The sequence below is a fragment of the Saccostrea echinata genome, unplaced genomic scaffold, assembly GCF_033153115.1.
Source record: "Saccostrea echinata isolate AGI-Se365-2 ecotype Australia unplaced genomic scaffold, CSIRO_AGI_Sech_v1 ptg000014l, whole genome shotgun sequence".
NCBI lineage: Eukaryota > Metazoa > Mollusca > Bivalvia > Ostreida > Ostreidae > Saccostrea > Saccostrea echinata.
The window spans coordinates 17,233,351-17,251,056 of NW_026889763.1; the positions used below are offsets into that span (position 1 = coordinate 17,233,351).

Genomic DNA, 17,706 nt, shown 5'->3' on the forward strand with positions numbered 1-17,706 from the left:
TTAAATCAACTTTCAGACCAAGTATACCTTTTCATAATGTAATTCCATTAGAACGTTTTGATATGCACAAAGATTTTTATACTTCAATAAAAGTTAATACCATGACTTTTTCCACATGACAAGGCCATTACACATCATCTGTTTAAATTCAACCTTTGCATCAAGAATAAGTTTGTAATTTTTCTGACTTCAAGGATATGACCAAGTACGAATTTTATACTTCCTTGACCTTTGACCCATGACCTTTTTCTTATCAAACTTATGTTATCAACCAAAACTCAGGATGTCTCATATACATTGTTAAGAAAAATTCAAAATTCAAGGACCATTATTCCATTAAAACTGTTATGGGAGACTGAAGTTTACTTGATCTATTTCTATCAGTTACCACACACCAAATTCAATGTATCACATGATGGGCCAAGGATACAAATGCTGTTTTTACTCAAAAAACTTTGGTTAAATGAGATAACAATGAGTGCTATAAAAAGGTACATGTAACTAATGTAACATAAATAGTTCAAATAAAAAAAAAATACTTCTAAAGAAACAACCTTTCAAACACATTGTGTACCCAAACACAGACATGTTCTAATAACATAAAATACTGTACAAGTAGAAATTTTCCTAAGGTTAAATTTGATGGTTTTGCAGAAATTTCATATTAATATTAAATAAAGACTTAATCTTGCTGTTTTCAAACTGCTGTTTAATAATGTACATGATGTTTGTAGTGTACAATGCCATGCCAAAAAATTTCATCATGTATTTATTTTTTTAAAGAATTTTATCTTTGGTTAATCAAAAAATGAACTAAATTCACTAGGAAAATTTTTGCCTCTACAGTAATTATTATATCTTTTCTAAATTAAAAAGATGTTGTGTATATATAACAAAACAAAACCAATAACTAGAGATTCAACCATAAATAAAAAAAAAAAATGGGGAAAAATGCCCTGTAAAAAATTAGCACACATACATTGTACAACATGCAAGTAAACTACATTATCAATGCCTCACATATGGCACAATTAAAATGAACAAGACTTCAATTTCTTTGATCATCAATAACTTTTAAGCACACGCATATAAGGCTAAATAAGAAACTACCTGGAAAATTGATTTTAACACGGAACATTGATAGAAGCCTTGTATCATAACAAAGCTCTATTAGTGAATCAATCTTAAAACATTTTATATGAACAATAAGACATTTCACAATTGTGTAGTACATACATTGCGAATTAATTGTGGAACACTTTTCTTGCGTATCATTCTTACAAATCTACATGTATGTACAACAACAACATGAAATAAGAATACATCCTCAACAATGAAAATTATACATATAAGAAAATACAATTTTCACTTAATCTCATAAAGATTTATTATACTGTAGCTTTTAGCACAGTTTAATTGACAAACAAAAGCTTTTATGACTCATTAAGGGAATACAAACAACTTCATAGAATTCATATCCTGATAATGCTTGTTGTTTTCCAACTAGAAATGAACTACAACTGCTTTTTTATGAATATTTCTTAATAGCATTCACTTCTAAAATTCAAGAATCATACTTCACAGAAAACATTTGTAAATATACAATTCTAATGCAGTAAGAATGAAATGTAGATGAGGTCATGACCTCTGACCTCAAACCTTTTCTTCATTTGAGGATGCCTGTTCATTATTTGGGACAAAAGGTCTGTATTCTGGAGGAGTGCTGCAGTAACTGGGGGGTCTCTGGTCCTGGGGACCCTCTCCTTCACCCTCCTGGGGAGGGGCACTGGGTTCCTGCCAGATTCTGTCACTTTGCACTGACTCCTTCATTAAATCAAATGTTTCTTGGTCACTATGACAACCATTGTCTGTGGCTTGTACTGGGTGATAGTTCTCTGAAAGGAAAAGCAAGATAAAATGTAAGATATCAAAACTCTCAGTGATGTTGAAAATGATATACATGTATACAGGAATACATATATTTAAGAAACACTAACTCAGTACCTATATAGTATATTCCAGGCAACTTTAGCTTAGGCCAAACAAAAAAATATGTGTGGTTCCGGTTACACCTCCAAAAAAATTAGGACAGGTAGGTAGGGATTTTTTTTTTTTTTTTTTTTACAAAATTATTTCTTAATTTCTCTAAATAATACCTATCACTGCTTTGCAAGTGGCATTTAGATGTGGTGTGATAATATACTAGTCAGCATTGGTAGGGGACACCTACATGCTAGCTTGCTTAGGATTTAACACTATTAAAAACTTGCACTATGTGTTGAAATGATGTTTTGCAAGGAAATCGGAGAAAATTCTGGAAAAAATATGAAAATTGCCGAAAAAAAGTTTAGGGTCGGGGGTATAAAATAGGGAAGTTCGGGTAACCGGAACCACACATATTTTTTTATTTGGCCTTAAAACAATTTTTCAATAAAAGGAAAAATTTCAGTATTGTACCATACTTATACTTATGCTAAATTTGATTGAATTTTGATGAATATATTTTTTTTCTTATATTTATTTTGCACTCTTGGAAGAATAAGCAAATATGTATGACACATGATCTTTTCCTAGCGGCGCTGGCAAAGATATACTGTATAACAGGTATATTCTGTGATTGTCCAATTTTTACAGAATTTTGCAGATTAGACAAATTTGCAAAAATTACAATTGCAAAATTTTTCTTCAATTTTTATTCAAATATTTTATACATTTGAGTGGTGCATATGTCAGTCAACCTAAATTAATGTTATTTCATAACTTCTTACTGTATTTTCAAAAAAAAAGAATTACATGTAAGCTTACAGATGTACAAAATAAAATGTAAGTGAAAATAATTTGTGCAGACTAACAAGAAGTACCAGTTCCCATGCACCATTGATCAATATGTCTTTAAATAAAGTTATAACACGTAAACAGTGTTCTGTCAATTCTTAAAATTTGGTGTTCATATCACTTAAATAATTTTTTGCCGTATAATGCAACCGCAGAAAATGAAAACGCAGAAATTAATTTGCTACCTTTTAGGGGTCAAATCACAAAAATTTCCAACCGCAAAAGGCATCCGTTAAACATTAGTAATTGATCCTTGAATTAGTAATTGATCCTTGGTGTTGTCAATAAATAAATTGAATTGAATTGTTCCTTGACCTTCTCACTTACCTCATGCTGAATACAGAATGTGAAGTGTGCCCACCAACCTGATGTTGATCTTGGTATGTGAGGTGTGCCCGCCAACTAACTTGATGTTGATTACAGTAAGTGAAGTGTGCTCATTGGCCTGGAGATGCTTATCTTGGTATATATGTTCATAAACCTGATGTTGATCTAGGTATGTGAAGTGTGTCCAATATCTTGATGTTAAGTACAGTATGTGGAGTGTGCCCACTGACCAGCAGATGCTGATCTTGATATGTGATGTGTGCCCACTAACCCAATGTTGATCATGATATGTGAAGTGTGTCCACTTTCTTGATGTTGATCTGGGTCTGTGAAGTGAGCAGACTAACCTGATGCTGATCACAGTATGAGAAGTGTGCCCACTGATTTTGATCTGGGTATCTGAAGTGTGTCCACTAACCTGATACTTATCTGGGTATGTGAAGTGTGCCCACTAACCTAATGCTTATCTGTGTATGTGAAGTGTGTCCACTAACCTGATACTTATCTGTGTATGTGAAGTGTGCCCACTTACCTGATACTTATCTGTGTATGTGAAGTGTGCCCACTTACCTGATACTTATCTGTGTATGTGAAGTGTGCCCATTTACCTGATACTTATCTGTGTATGTGAAGTGTGCCCATTTACCTGATACTTATCTGTGTATGTGAAGTGTGTCCACTAACCTGATACTTATCTGTATGTGAAGTGTGCCCACTTACCTGATACTTACCTGTGTATGTGAAGTGTGCCCACTTACCTGATACTTATCTGTGTATGTGAAGTTGCCCACTTACCTGATACTTATCTGTGTATGTGAAGTGTGCCCACTTACCTGATACTTATCTGTGTATGTGAAGTGTGCCCACTTACCTGATGCTGATCGTGGTATGTGAAGTGTGTAATCATGGGCCCGCCCCCGTTCCATGGCTGTGCGGCGTTTGACGTACCACACCAGAAATATAACAATGACACAGGTACATATGGTGACACAGCCCAGGACAGCAATGATGATAATGACAGTAACACTCATACTGCCACCAAACGCTGAAAATAAACAACATTATTAGTTAACAGTTTGTTACTGACTGTACACAGAAATATGATGAGTTGTTCAAGTCCATGGATGCAAGGCAAAACCAAGCCCTCCATGAACTTGAACAATGTGTCATATTTCTGTGGACAGTCAGTTACAAACAAATGGTTAACAAACCTACGGAAAACAATTACAGTAATAAAGAATTTTCTTGTCTGTACAACTCATAGTTAACTGATTACATCACTGAGAAGGGGCCCTACTCTAAACTTAATCCCAGCATTGCCAAATGCGTAAAGTGTAAATATATATATATTTTTAAATTAGGGTAAGGGTTCGTAAATGCAAACATAATGCTAGCATGATCTTTTTCAGTAAATTTTGATGACATAGTCATTTAATCTGCCATGTTGCCATCCAAATTCTGCTAATTGTCATCCAAAGAAATATTGAAGGCAGGTACGTAAATCTGTTATCCAATGACAGATTATCATTCTAATCCAAGGCAAAACTAGAGGTACTTTGAGCACTGAGCTCACAAAATTATACCTCCCACTCCCATTTAAGTACATGTATAATGACAAAGTCCATTTTTTGCTATGGGAAAGCCCAAATATCTGTCTGATCAAAACATAAAGTAGGGGGAGTTGTGGATAAGAAAAGGGTACCCACAATTTTATAAAAAGAATGGTGATGTCCATGTTTTGCTATGGGAAACCCTAGATATGTGTTTGATTAAAAAGTAAAACAGGAGGTCACAATGGCACATTGTATATAATAAAGATTCTTTGAAAGTCTCATTGAATTTTATTCAGTGGTATAAGAGGAGTTGCAGATAAGAGATGGATACCCCAGAGCATAACAGATCGACAGATTTACAGAAAGACGGACACCTACATCACTATACATCCCTTCCCCCCTCCCCCATCCTGCTTGAAACAGTAATGATAATCATACCCATACTGTTATTTCTGACACCATCACATTAGATGAAAAACTTCTACTAAAAGCATTCAATAGATGGAAAGTATTCCCTTTTATGTAATACATTGTCTTGCACTCCAAAATGACAGTATCGATAGGTGAAATTTTCAATGGTTTCTATTCCAGGAAGGAGGACTATTAATAATGGTTGTGGGGGAATGTTTGTTGTGGAAGTAGTAAAAGATTATGTTAGGAACAAATAGTTTGTAATATTTTGAGATGGCAGCAAAAATATAGGGAGAAATAAATAGAAAAAACAATGCACATTTTTGTGCACAACATACCTTTTTTCAATGGATGACACTGTAGCTCACTAGTCATCATTTCAGACCAGAGAGCTACAGACCTGCAGCTACTTTATTGAAAATTGCATTTTTTTTTTCAAATTACTTCAACAATTTTATTGTCTGTAATATCATGTTATATGATGCCACTGAGCAATAGATCTGATATATGGCTATACTTTCCTTTCAGTATGCATTGTAATTATATTTTTATATTTCTCTGTATTTTGTATCTGAAGTGAAGGTCTTTATCGTAAGTCTTGTTTACCAGACTCTGCAATCTGTTCCTGTGGTATTCTAGCATCCTCTGAACAAATAGACACCGCTGTCATATAGAACGAGTACTTCTGTACCATACTGACTGGAAACCCACGTAGATTCTCCAGTCTAACCGTAGCCGTGCTCCCGCTACTGCACCATTTCTTATTCTGAATGTTCTGATTTTGACAGCCTCCAACCTACAAATATATACATATATTAAAATTCTCCAACTTCCAAATATATACACTGTAGCTTTAAATTCTCCAACCTACAAAGTTTTATTTCAATCAGAAAATTCCTACAGGAAAAATGTCTGAATAAGAATAGATTCTATCAAAGCTAACTAATAATAAAATAAATTTATTTAAATCAAACAAAAAGTTATATCAACAGAAAATCTCTGAGGCAAAGAATCTAAGACATCAAGTTGTTAAGATGCTTATCCAAAGCAATTTTTACTGGGGACATCATTCCTTAACGTAAAGTAAAAAGTATTGTCTAATACAAACTCCATTTTTAATGACATCCAGGATCCAAGAATTAGGAAACAGACTGAGACACATGTCAAAATTTCAATTATATCTGCCAACATGCTTACTGATTGTAAAATAACTACCGTATTTGACTTTAATTTAATAAACAAATCTTGACTTCAGGCTACAAATAGCATGTTTTATGATTCCGGGGACAAAATTCTAAACTCCGATATCTTGTATGAAAAAAAAAAACACAAATGAGATTTGATATGTGTATTACTAGACAGGATGACATAAGATCAATCTATTTTGCTTCCTTTCTTTGCATGTACAGCACACCAGAGGAAATGTTACACCAATAAAGGAATAATAGACCTTCACTTTCCCACTGAGTATCCTTGAAGCGATTCTGAGCATCATAGGCTGGTGTATAAAATTTCAATTTAAAATCCTTAATGGGTGTTTGACGAAGACACATCAATTTCAAAATCTATAAAGCTAGTTTACAGCTATTCTTAATAACGCTAGGTAATAATGGATATTTTCAGCCCATCAGCTCCTTCTGCAGAGGAATAATGGAGGAGATATAGAATTCAAAGATATCAAGAGACAAAGAAAATGTCAGTAAATGGATGGAGATATAAAGATTGATTTTTTTAACAGGTAGTCACTGCTCTGTGATTTCTAAGCATGAAACTACTTTTGGGAGTGATACATGAGAATGCCATGGACACTTACATAATTGATTATTGATCAGCCATTGTCATATTGTGAAGCGTTGCTGCAGGCTTCGGTATATGTAAATGAATTTTTAAAGCTATGCACATTATTTTATAGTCATAGGACCATTGTGTAAATATGTCTGGCATGCTATAGTTTTCTTTTTTTCTCATTTTCACAAAAGGCTCATATCCTCTTTCTATTCTCTTTGTGAAAAACTTTAAAAATCAGATTCTTTTAAATAAAACAGAAGTGAATGTCATACACAAACATTCATACAAAAATTTCTAGTCTGGAAAAGACTGCAATCCTGTGTGACTTTTTATTCCTTAATTTTGATTTTTTTTTTAAAGGGAACCCCCATCCCCACCCACCCCAGAGACAAGATTGACTTAAATTTCTCCTCCTCTGAGTCAGATTATTTTTCTGACAAAGGAATATGTAGATAAATGACCTGAAATCCCTTATTATGGCCTAGAAAATGTAAAACCAGTGATTTTTATCAATAGTATATTGATATTCAATCTAAATTTGAAAAATCATTACCCTTCAGATCTTCAAGAAGTCCTTGCACCCCATTATTGAGGCCCTGTCCTGACTACACTGTAATTATGATTTCCAAAAACTATGAATGCTTGTCTGAATTGTCAGTTTAAGATGTGACCAGATTAGTCTGGACTAGTTAAGTGAGTGTGAATGTGACTTAAATTAGAACTCTTCAATCTATGATCTCCATATTTGGCTTTATAACCAGCAATAGACATTATAGCAAGATGTGTCACTGTGTGTGTAATACTTACCCAGGCAGGCGGAGCTGACCCATAATTCCACACACCGGTATCATAAAAGGCAAGACGTAGACCACAGGTTTGAAGCTTGAAGGCGTCAACAGAGAAACACAGCTTGGAGCATTGATAAAGAGGGTCTTCTGCTCGAAGAGTCACCAAACAGGAACCAGTAAAAAACTTGTTCCCAATGGCCTTAATGACGATCAAGCCATCACGACCCAGAGTGTATGTCTGACCATCTGTACAAGGGTCCTCTATTGTGACTACAAAATAAAAACAATTGTGTACAGACTCACTGAAATTTTCATCATCTACATCAATACCTACTGTCAATGTGGTCACATTATCTACATCAATACCTACTGTAAATGTGGTCACATTATCTACATCAATACCTACTGTAAATGTAGTCACATTGAAGGGTTCATTGCTTGACAATTTCCAAGTTTTAGAAATTTGGCGATTGAAAACTTTGAAAGTCTACTAGTATCTATATATTGCTCTTCAACAAGGACAGGAAAGATGACGATATTAATTTGTCAATTTCATCTATGTTTTCTGTCTTTTCACCTCGATCATAAAACTTTCCACATTAATGGTACTTTCAATAATTATTGTCACTTAGACAGCACTCAGTGAAGAATATAATCAAAAATCCTTGTATGAAGTTCTAATGATTTGTATAATAATCAATAATTAATCAAGATTTATATAAATGAAGTTTTTTTTTAGCAGTACCTGTATGTATATAAAAACTCACCGGCTTTCTGTACAGACAGACAACATGGTAATAGAGAGATGATTAATACACCAACAGCGATGAATGTGTCGTGTTTCCCATACATATTTACTCTGTCATCTCAACACCATCTACAAAGAACCAAACAAGTTTATTTTAAACATGTAAAACAACTGTACAGCAGATTCTATCATTCATTTGGAAAGCTGCAATTTTTTGCACTGTTCAGCCCTGCACACCTGTGACAAGTGCACATTCTATAAATCAATACTTTTCAGCAAATTGTTATATTTTTTTTATTAAATTTGAATATTCAGAGTTGAATTTAAACATAAAAGATACAATAATTATAATCTCCACTGCTGTTTATGAAACAGTCAGTGAAGAAAAAAGTTTACCTGTATGAAACAAAAAAGATTTTCCTGAAGCAGATCACACAAAGCTTTGTAATTTTACTTTATGATAACCAGATAAAAAGCATCAGGGTGCACTGTGAAAACCTGATCAGGTGTCACACACACAAAGCGTGTCCCCTCCGTTACCTCTACAGACTTGTAATGGTCCATTGCTCAATGCACAGACTATTTTAGAGTAGACAATAATTTTATGGCCATGAATTGACACATCGGTCAGTGATCAAGATCTTTATTTAGCCCCTGTTAAACAGCAACTGTTACATTTGCAGGCTTGTCCCTATTACCTGGGGCCTGGGGGCCAGGGAATTTCCCCACCTATAATGATGTTATCCCCCCCCATTACTCTGGTATTCACCTTCAACCCCCTGTTAGGAGGGGAACCCCAGACCCCTTCTGCTTTTTTAATGTCCCTTGCTATTTTAATTCTTAGAGACAACACTGCATTTGTATCCTCAAGTATATTTTATACACATATGCAACAAAGCCTTTCAATGTACAGTTAAAACAGACAAAGGTATCAGTATTTTTCTAAGATTATTTAGGAGGAATTTGCCAAAAGAAGTTTTAAATTTCAAGGAGGATTTCATTGGTCTCTTCATAGCACCAAAACAATGAAAATAAACCCCCCACAAAAATTAGTGACATCACTGCATATGGAATATGTACAGATAGTGATGTACCGATTAATCGATTATCTAATCGAAATGGCCCTCGATTATAGATTATTGATTATAATTTTGAAAATCAATTATTCAAAATATTACTTAAAAGCAAATTATTCCTATGATTTCTTGATTCATACTTCTTTGAATTTAACTAAATCCGAAATAATAATCTAATAAATGAATCCAATGACAAAAAATATATCAAAAATGTACCCAGTATTCTAGAAGTCACTCCAGAATTTTTAGCCAATTTATTCTTCATTCAAAAATGAACAAATTTTATATTGAAATCAATCGATTATTAATAGATTAATATAGTCCATCCGATTATTCCGATAATAGATTATAAAAGAAATTCCGATTTCCCATCACTATATGTACAGTAGCTGTAGACATGCTCATATCGTGTCCAAAAATTCATGCAGACTTCCACTGTAAGACTTAAATCTTTTTAAACTTTTGACTGACATGACATTAATTAGGGTGAGATTGGGGAGGGGCGGGGGGTGTACCCACAACCTGAATGTAACCTCTTGAATAAGCAGAATGACAGACAGACAGACACTGGAAGACACATACTTCTCCACTGAATAAATAACTAGAATGTCTAAGCAATCTAAACTCTACCTACTGAATCCATATTTTTACAATCATGTGCAATATTTTTCCTGCCCCCATGTCTTCATTTCACTCTCTAAATTCAAATGTCATACCAAATACAACTCATCAATGGCTGGACTATTGCGGGTTCCCACATAAAGAGTAGTACATACCAATTGACTGCAAAGGCCCAAAGACAGTGTTTGAACACATAAATTACATCCTAATCTGTGTACATAGTTGTCAAGTATCCAACATCCGACACAGAGGCTCTGTTCTATAATGAGGACCTATCAATATAAACAAGGGGGATCAGTACCAATGGCCCTTCCTTGACAATGACCATCAGATGACAGAGAGAGATACAATTAATCAATACACAGACTCCTCTTATGAAAAGACCCAGGGACATTGTCAGTATGCTAATCTGATTATGCCTGATTGTATTACAGTGACCAGCGTGTTGATCAATTCTGTCCATCTTTGTGTTGTACTTCTATGGTAATCCAAATGGAATGACTTATTTGCATGATCAAAGGAATGTGTATCAATATGGACATGCCCAAAGATGGCCAGAAATCTTTCTTAATGATGACAAAAGCCTGGCTGATGAGTTTCAGACCATATCCATTATTTTCTACAATATATGGGCATATGTGATGGAATTTTATTCCATATTTGGTAGATATAATAAGCAATCTTTCATCATTTATTGAAATATGTGCCTACACTTAATTATCATTTTGAGATATATTTCCCACATATTTTTGTGTTCTAACTTTCTGTTTCAATGAACTGCAAACAAACCAGTATACTATGTATTAAATGTTCATTGTTGCAAACCACGGCCATTCTGGCAGTGGTTGAAAGAGAAGAGAATATTTCGTAGCTGATTAAAATATTGACCAAAGTGAGTAAAGCATAGTCTAATAATGAACTTTGACGCCTTTCAATACCCAATAGCAGTAATACGAAACATTTCTTGTATACTGTTGATGTAAATTGTTGATTTCAATTGCGATGGAAACAAATATTGTCATTGGCTGAACATGACGTCACAATATAGAGGCGTAAATATTCAAGATTACGACACTTTTTGTGATCAAGCAGCCACGGGTAGGAGAGAGCTATATGCAGACTCCAGACCGTGGCTTGAGACAATGTGTAATGTCTAGCATTGAGAATCCCAGGTGTAATTTTGTGTTATTGGGGCCCGGGGGACTACTATATAGCAAGGGGTCTGGGTACCGCCAAGGTCCTCAGGTCAAGGTGATCAAGTGTTCAAACATGGGCCCGGGGGTGAAGCCCATAAACTCCTGCATTCCAATATTATGACTTTGCATTTGGATTCCTTTGTTGTAACCTTTTAACACACTGACTCATACACACAGACCACTACTTTGAATTGCCACCACCTCTTGTAATCAGGAGCACACATACACTAATTAGGTGTCACGTACACTTTATGACTTATACATGTAATGTTTGTACTAAGTAAGATGAAACTGATTATTGACTGTAAATTGTGTTGTTCGATTCATAAAAGTGCTAAAAAAAGGTAGTGGGACAATAAATTCAAAACATAATTATTTCTTTTACTTGCAGAAAAGCACAGAATTACTGTCAAGGTCTTTTCTATTTATACATTTATATCTAACTCAAGTATGTTTTAATTTTGGACTCATTATTAAAAAAGCACATCTCATCCCCCTCCCCCTTCTTTCAGAATTTTCTAAATAGTTCACTGGAGCGAATACTGTACATAAAATAGACATCAACACGAAAATACCCTAAGTCTCTAGATTCCACCTGCAGCTGCAGTGTATGAATAAATAATCAATCTTTTTAGTTTGAATACAAAAGAAGCAAGCGTACACCACAGGGAAACAATGCAAAACATGCGTTTACCTGTGTAAAACCTGAGAGGTTTTGACAGACTTTGTAAAACTGAGGCCATGTGTTTTTTTTTTGTTTTTTTTTTACAGCCTTCTATACAGGATGTTGAGCTGGGAAGGTTAGGAATTCGCTCTACCCACATTATTATTTGCCTTCAGTAAAAAAAGCGATAATGTACCCTCCAAGGAAATCTGCCCCCATTTTCAAATACTGGTACATGAATGTAATATTTTTTTAAAGCTCAAAAAGATTAAACATCATTATTTCATTTTAGCCATGCAGTATGTGATAAAGGTTTTCACCTACATGAGCTTTGTGTCCTTGTTCATCGATCAAAATACCAGTTGATTATATTTTTTCAATCTGATAGGTGTTTTTTTTTTTTTTTTTTTTAAATTTTTCTCTATCACACACCAGTAAAACATTCCGAGCCATGCTGTAATATATTCTGCAAGTCTAAGAAGATCACGTTCAATAATTAAGGCATTATTTAGTTGAAATTTTCCACTTTAATATTCACATCAATCTTACAACACAAATAATTATCATGGGATTTAAAAGTGTAGTCTGATATGGAATGCTTCATTTTTCTGTCAACCTGAAGCTTAAAATCTGCGACTCCATGTTTGCCTAAAATTGTGAATCAGAATTCTATCCATGATTGTGAAATATGACCCTCATTCAAGGGACAGAATATGACACATTCAGTACTTGTCTGCTCAATTAAGAGAATATCCCCTGGAGATGTCAATAAAAAAAAGGAAAATGTTATATTAGCATAACATCATTAAAATATAACCTCCAGTTGGCTAACACTGATGGAAAGCCTAAGAGAGAGGTTTCTAATACACAGAGATGAGAATGCATTATTATAAGTATTTACCTGTCACAGGGTCCTGGGCACTCACCTTTTTTTTTTTTTTTTTACCAAAATATTTTATCATTAACAATAAAACTCGAATGCTGACTTGAGTTTCACGTTAAGATTTTTTTGTGTACATGTATGGGTGCTGTCTATAAGTTTATGCACAGAAGAAGCTGCTGATCACCATATACTTAGTATTCAATTTATACACAAAGTTAAAACTAAAGATTGCCATGAATAGATTAAAAAAAAAATCTTACGTATTAGCCACAGTGCTATTTTTACTTAAAAAATACTGAGTCACATAATATATAGGAAATCTTTCAAAACATCTAATGTTCACTTACAACAAAACATTAACATTTCTTATCTCTGCCTCATAAATAACAAATAAACAATCATGAGTTTCTACAAAAAAAATTATAATTACGACTACAGTAAAAAACATGCTGTAACTTGAACTTTTATCCCAGTAAAAATGTTCTCAGTCAACAAAGTTTTGATGAACAGAAAGTACTCTAACTACTACATAAAAAATACCACAGAATCAGAACTCTTTAGTGTGCAGCATAGAGAGGTTTCTTAATTTTGCTATGGGAAACCCAAAATATCTGTCTGATCAGAACATAGGTGATAAACAAGGCACGTATGTAATAAAGATTCGGTGAGAGTCTCATTAAATTTTATTCAGTGGTATAGGAGGAGATATGGGTATCCCCAATGTGAAAACTGAAAATGTACTTCTGCAATAAAGTAAAGGTTTCTTTCTATGCCATATTACAGAAGAAACACTAAAGCAGAGAGAAGATCTAGATTTTTGAATTCAAAATTCACTGTAAAACTACCTGTTTGTCTGTTTATCTGTTTGTCCACAAAAACTTTAACATTGCCCATAACTTTTGATTGGTTGGAGCTATGGCTTTCATATTTCACAAGTGTATTCCTTGTGACAAGACCTTTCTTTGGGTACCACCATATTTGACCTTTTGACCTTGGAGTTTGACCTAGTTTTACAAAATTTTACCCAACTTTAACTTTGGCCATAACTTTTGAACGGTTGGAACTAGGGCTTTCATACTTCACATGTGTAATCTTTGTGACAAGACCTTCCTTTGGATACCAACAACTTTGACCCTTTGACCTTGACCTTGGAGTTTGACCTACTTTTGATAAACTTTAACATTGGCCATAACTTTTGAATGGTTGGTGCTAAGGCTTTCATACTTCACATATGTAATCCTTGTGACAAGTCCTTCCTTTGGATACCAACAACTTTGACCCTTTGACCTTGACCTTGGAGTTTGACCTACTTTTGGAAAACTTTAACCTTGGCCATAACTTGTGAACCGTTGGAGCTAGGGCTTTCATACTTCACATATGTAATCTTTGTGACAAGACCTTCCCTTGGATACCAACAACTTTGACCCTTTGACCTTGACCTTGGAGTTTGACACACTTGTGGAAAACTTAAACCTTGGTCATAACTTTTGAACGATTGGTGCTTCAGCTTTCATATTTCACCAGTATATTTCTTGTGAGAAGGCCTTACCTTAGGCACCATCATTTTTTACCATTTGACCTTGACCTTGATGTTTGACTTACTTTTGAAAAACTTTAACCTTTTCTATATCTATTCAATGGTTGCTGCTAGGGCTCTCATATTTCACAGGTATATTCCTCGAGACAAGACCTTACTTTGGGTACCAACATATTTGATTTGCATTTGAGAAAGTTTAACCTTTGCTATAAGTTGCCGTATGGGGGCATCAGTGTTTCACAAACACATCTTGTTGTCCATTGTTTTTACTTTTCGTCCATACTTTTTAAAGCTTAATTCATTTATTTATTTTTTTTGTATTGTTTTTAGCTTTTAAATTACTTTTTATCTATCATTCTTGTATTTTTATGGTATTTTTGAATAGCAATTCTTTAAGATGAAAAATACATTAATGATATATTATTGATTCAAAATTAATACATTTCATTTATTTATTTATTTATTTTTTTTGTACCTTTAATTCTTTCCAGAAAAAAAAAAAACACAACAATAATATATATGTGATACAAAAATAAAACATTTTATTTTTTTATTTTTTTTTTTTACTTTTAATTCTTTCCAGATAAGAAAATACAAAAATAATATGCACAGAAAAAAATACCGGTAATACATTTTATATTATTTTGAACTTTTAATTATTTACAGATAAAAGTACAAAAATAATATATGTTACAGTAATACAAAAATATTTTTATCCAGTGTATTTGTTTCATACTTTTATAAGTACTGTATCATTTTTATACTTAATTTGATAAGAAAAATACAGATAAATATAAAAATAATACATTTTAACTAATCATCCTATCATTTTTTTATTATTGCAAAAAAAATAAAGTATTATAAAAATATATCACATGTTTTTTAGGGTAACGTAAAACCATTATCCTGCGAAAACCTTTGCTGACAGATGCGAACCCTAAATAAACATATATTTTTTTGTTATACTGAATGTATTAGAATGCATTTAAAAGAAAAAGCCACAGTGAACCGTACTACAGTACATACAAACTTTCTACTGTAAAGGTTCATTTAAGGAAAGGATTCACTCTGTATTCTCATACCCTAAATCACTGTTTCTACATTGAGAGATGGAAATTGGTGACACCATGCATGAACTTACTATATAATAATATTTTTTAAACTGACTGGCTATTACATATGTAAATATGTCAACTCATTGTTCTTGTTAACATGCTGTCTCTCTCATGATGTACTGAATATCACGTCCATGAATAATTGCATATATAATATATCAATTAAATGGAGATTGAAAGTTGTATCATACATACGAGTATCAAATTATCCTCTAGGATGTGATTATATAGATAGAATGCATCACTTCTCAGCTTGTGTATTCTGATACTCAGGGCACTGGTGGTGGATCAGTCGAGATAAAAATAATGTTTGCACAGATCAATCACAAACAAATGCAAGTAAAGCTCATTCATGTTTCAGATAATTAATTGATTAAATATGTATGGGTATTGAGCATTTCCACAGAAACATCAAAAGGTTCCACTAAGGGTAACTGTATATCACAGGCAATGCAATGCAAAGCCAATATTGTAAAATATTAAAATTCAGCTGATATAAATCATTGACACTGCCCTTACTTTACTATCTGATTATTACATAATAATGATTTCAAAGAATGATACAAGGGTAGCCTAATTAGATGGCAAAACATTCTACTGTAATCTATTAGGTTAGAACTTAGATCTACAAAGGAAAATCACCATACATTATTGATAGTGACAAAATTCTTTTTTTACCTCATTTACTGTCCTTTTATGCTTAGTTCTCTAGCTGAACTGAACAATCTACCAGCCTAATAAATCATAAAATAAAAATACGATCAACAATTCAAACCTCGTCACAAAATCTGGATGTAATATCGAACCAAGGAACTCTAATCATACATGTATGTTAACGTGTTATACTTGTATTCTGGCCTTAGTGTCAGGCGTTAGTGTCATTCATGCATTCCATTTCCATTATTTCTCTAAGACTTGTTTTTTTTTTTTTTTTCTGGCATGTATGCATTATGCAGTTATGAGAGTATATTCATCAGATCACCGAGTCATGCTCAACATTTTATGGACTATTTTTAATTATTTTTACAGAAGTGGATTCGCTTTTGACTGAAACAAAGGTGTCTCGAAACTGCATCTCGCTGCAACAGCAGCATCACAACAAAAAACACAACATACAGCGACAGAGAGATTACAAAGAAAAGACTAATCTGTTGTTACGTACCTGTAGCGGTTTAGTGAGAAACAAATCCTGTCATAAAATACTTTATCACCTCATCATTCATCAACAGATCATGAGATTTCGATCCTCATCTGAAAAAATGATAATGAATGAATTATCGAGTTATCGCCCGTTCGACTGTGATAACTTTTAAAAGCCTCCGGACAGCACGAAATATTCCGGAAAGACTTTTTTAATTCATTCGCAATCAGGACCCTTTTGAACATACGACAAACATGATTATTAAACAGTACATAAAAATATAGCTATTAACAAATGTGAAATTTGCTAGGATCTAGGATTTTTTCCGGGCGGAGGGGGGGGGGGGGAGGGGGAAGGGTTTCATAAAAAAAAGCTGTATAGTAACTATAATAGAACATATAATTATAGGCCTATGTCTTACGAATATGACGGCATATTCTCGTGCTGTATAACATATGAGATTCACATGGCCGTAGGAACCGGGGGGGGGGGGAGCGTGCCCCCCAATAATTTTGCCGATATATAGAATACTATAGAAATCTATATATGCTTGTCCCCCCTCAATAATAATATCTGAGGACCCCCCCCCCCCTTTTTTTTTTTGCTTGTCAAGGAAATTTGGTAGTTCATAGTCCCAAAACCGAAAATGTATGGTTGTGCCCCCTCAAAGTGAAATTGCTTCGTACGGGCCTGATTCACTTGTGTAAGAGCGAATCACCCAGTTTTGTATATATCAAAATAGATCCACATGTAATTAATTACTTAAGAAATATACTGAATATCAAAGATGAAGTAATTTGTTATGGGAAGCATAAATTTAAGTCACTCTGTCATAAAACCTTATTAGATTATTATGTAAAAAATTGGTAAACAAGTCAACAAAGTTATACTGATGGTAAATTAAGCACGTATGTAAAACTCAAACAAAATTGGGGTTATGAGAATTATTTATCAGTAGTTAAAAAATTTCATCACAGAAAATATCTATGTAAAGTAAGAATTTCTTGTCACAGATTGCAAATT

The 17,706-nt window shown here is 33.6% G+C and overlaps 1 protein-coding gene across 2 annotated transcripts; it reads right to left on the minus strand.

Moving 5' to 3' along the window:
- Window positions 1-934: 934 nt before the first annotated feature.
- Window positions 935-16,803, minus strand: LOC133186871 (uncharacterized). Of its 2 annotated transcripts, XM_061322247.1 has the most exons (7): window positions 16,705-16,747; window positions 16,221-16,276; window positions 8,470-8,579; window positions 7,722-7,972; window positions 5,733-5,922; window positions 4,034-4,207; window positions 935-1,895 (listed from the first exon to the last, which is right to left on the minus strand). In XM_061322247.1, exons 3-7 carry the CDS (start codon window positions 8,552-8,554, stop codon window positions 1,654-1,656), a joined length of 942 nt encoding a protein of 313 aa, XP_061178231.1. In that variant the 5' UTR covers window positions 8,555-8,579; window positions 16,221-16,276; window positions 16,705-16,747; the 3' UTR covers window positions 935-1,653. The 2 variants fall into 2 exon arrangements, with proteins under 2 accessions (XP_061178231.1, XP_061178230.1); XM_061322246.1 differs by lacking the exon at window positions 16,221-16,276 and having other exon boundaries at window positions 16,705-16,803.
- Between the last annotated feature and the right edge of the window lie 903 nt (window positions 16,804-17,706).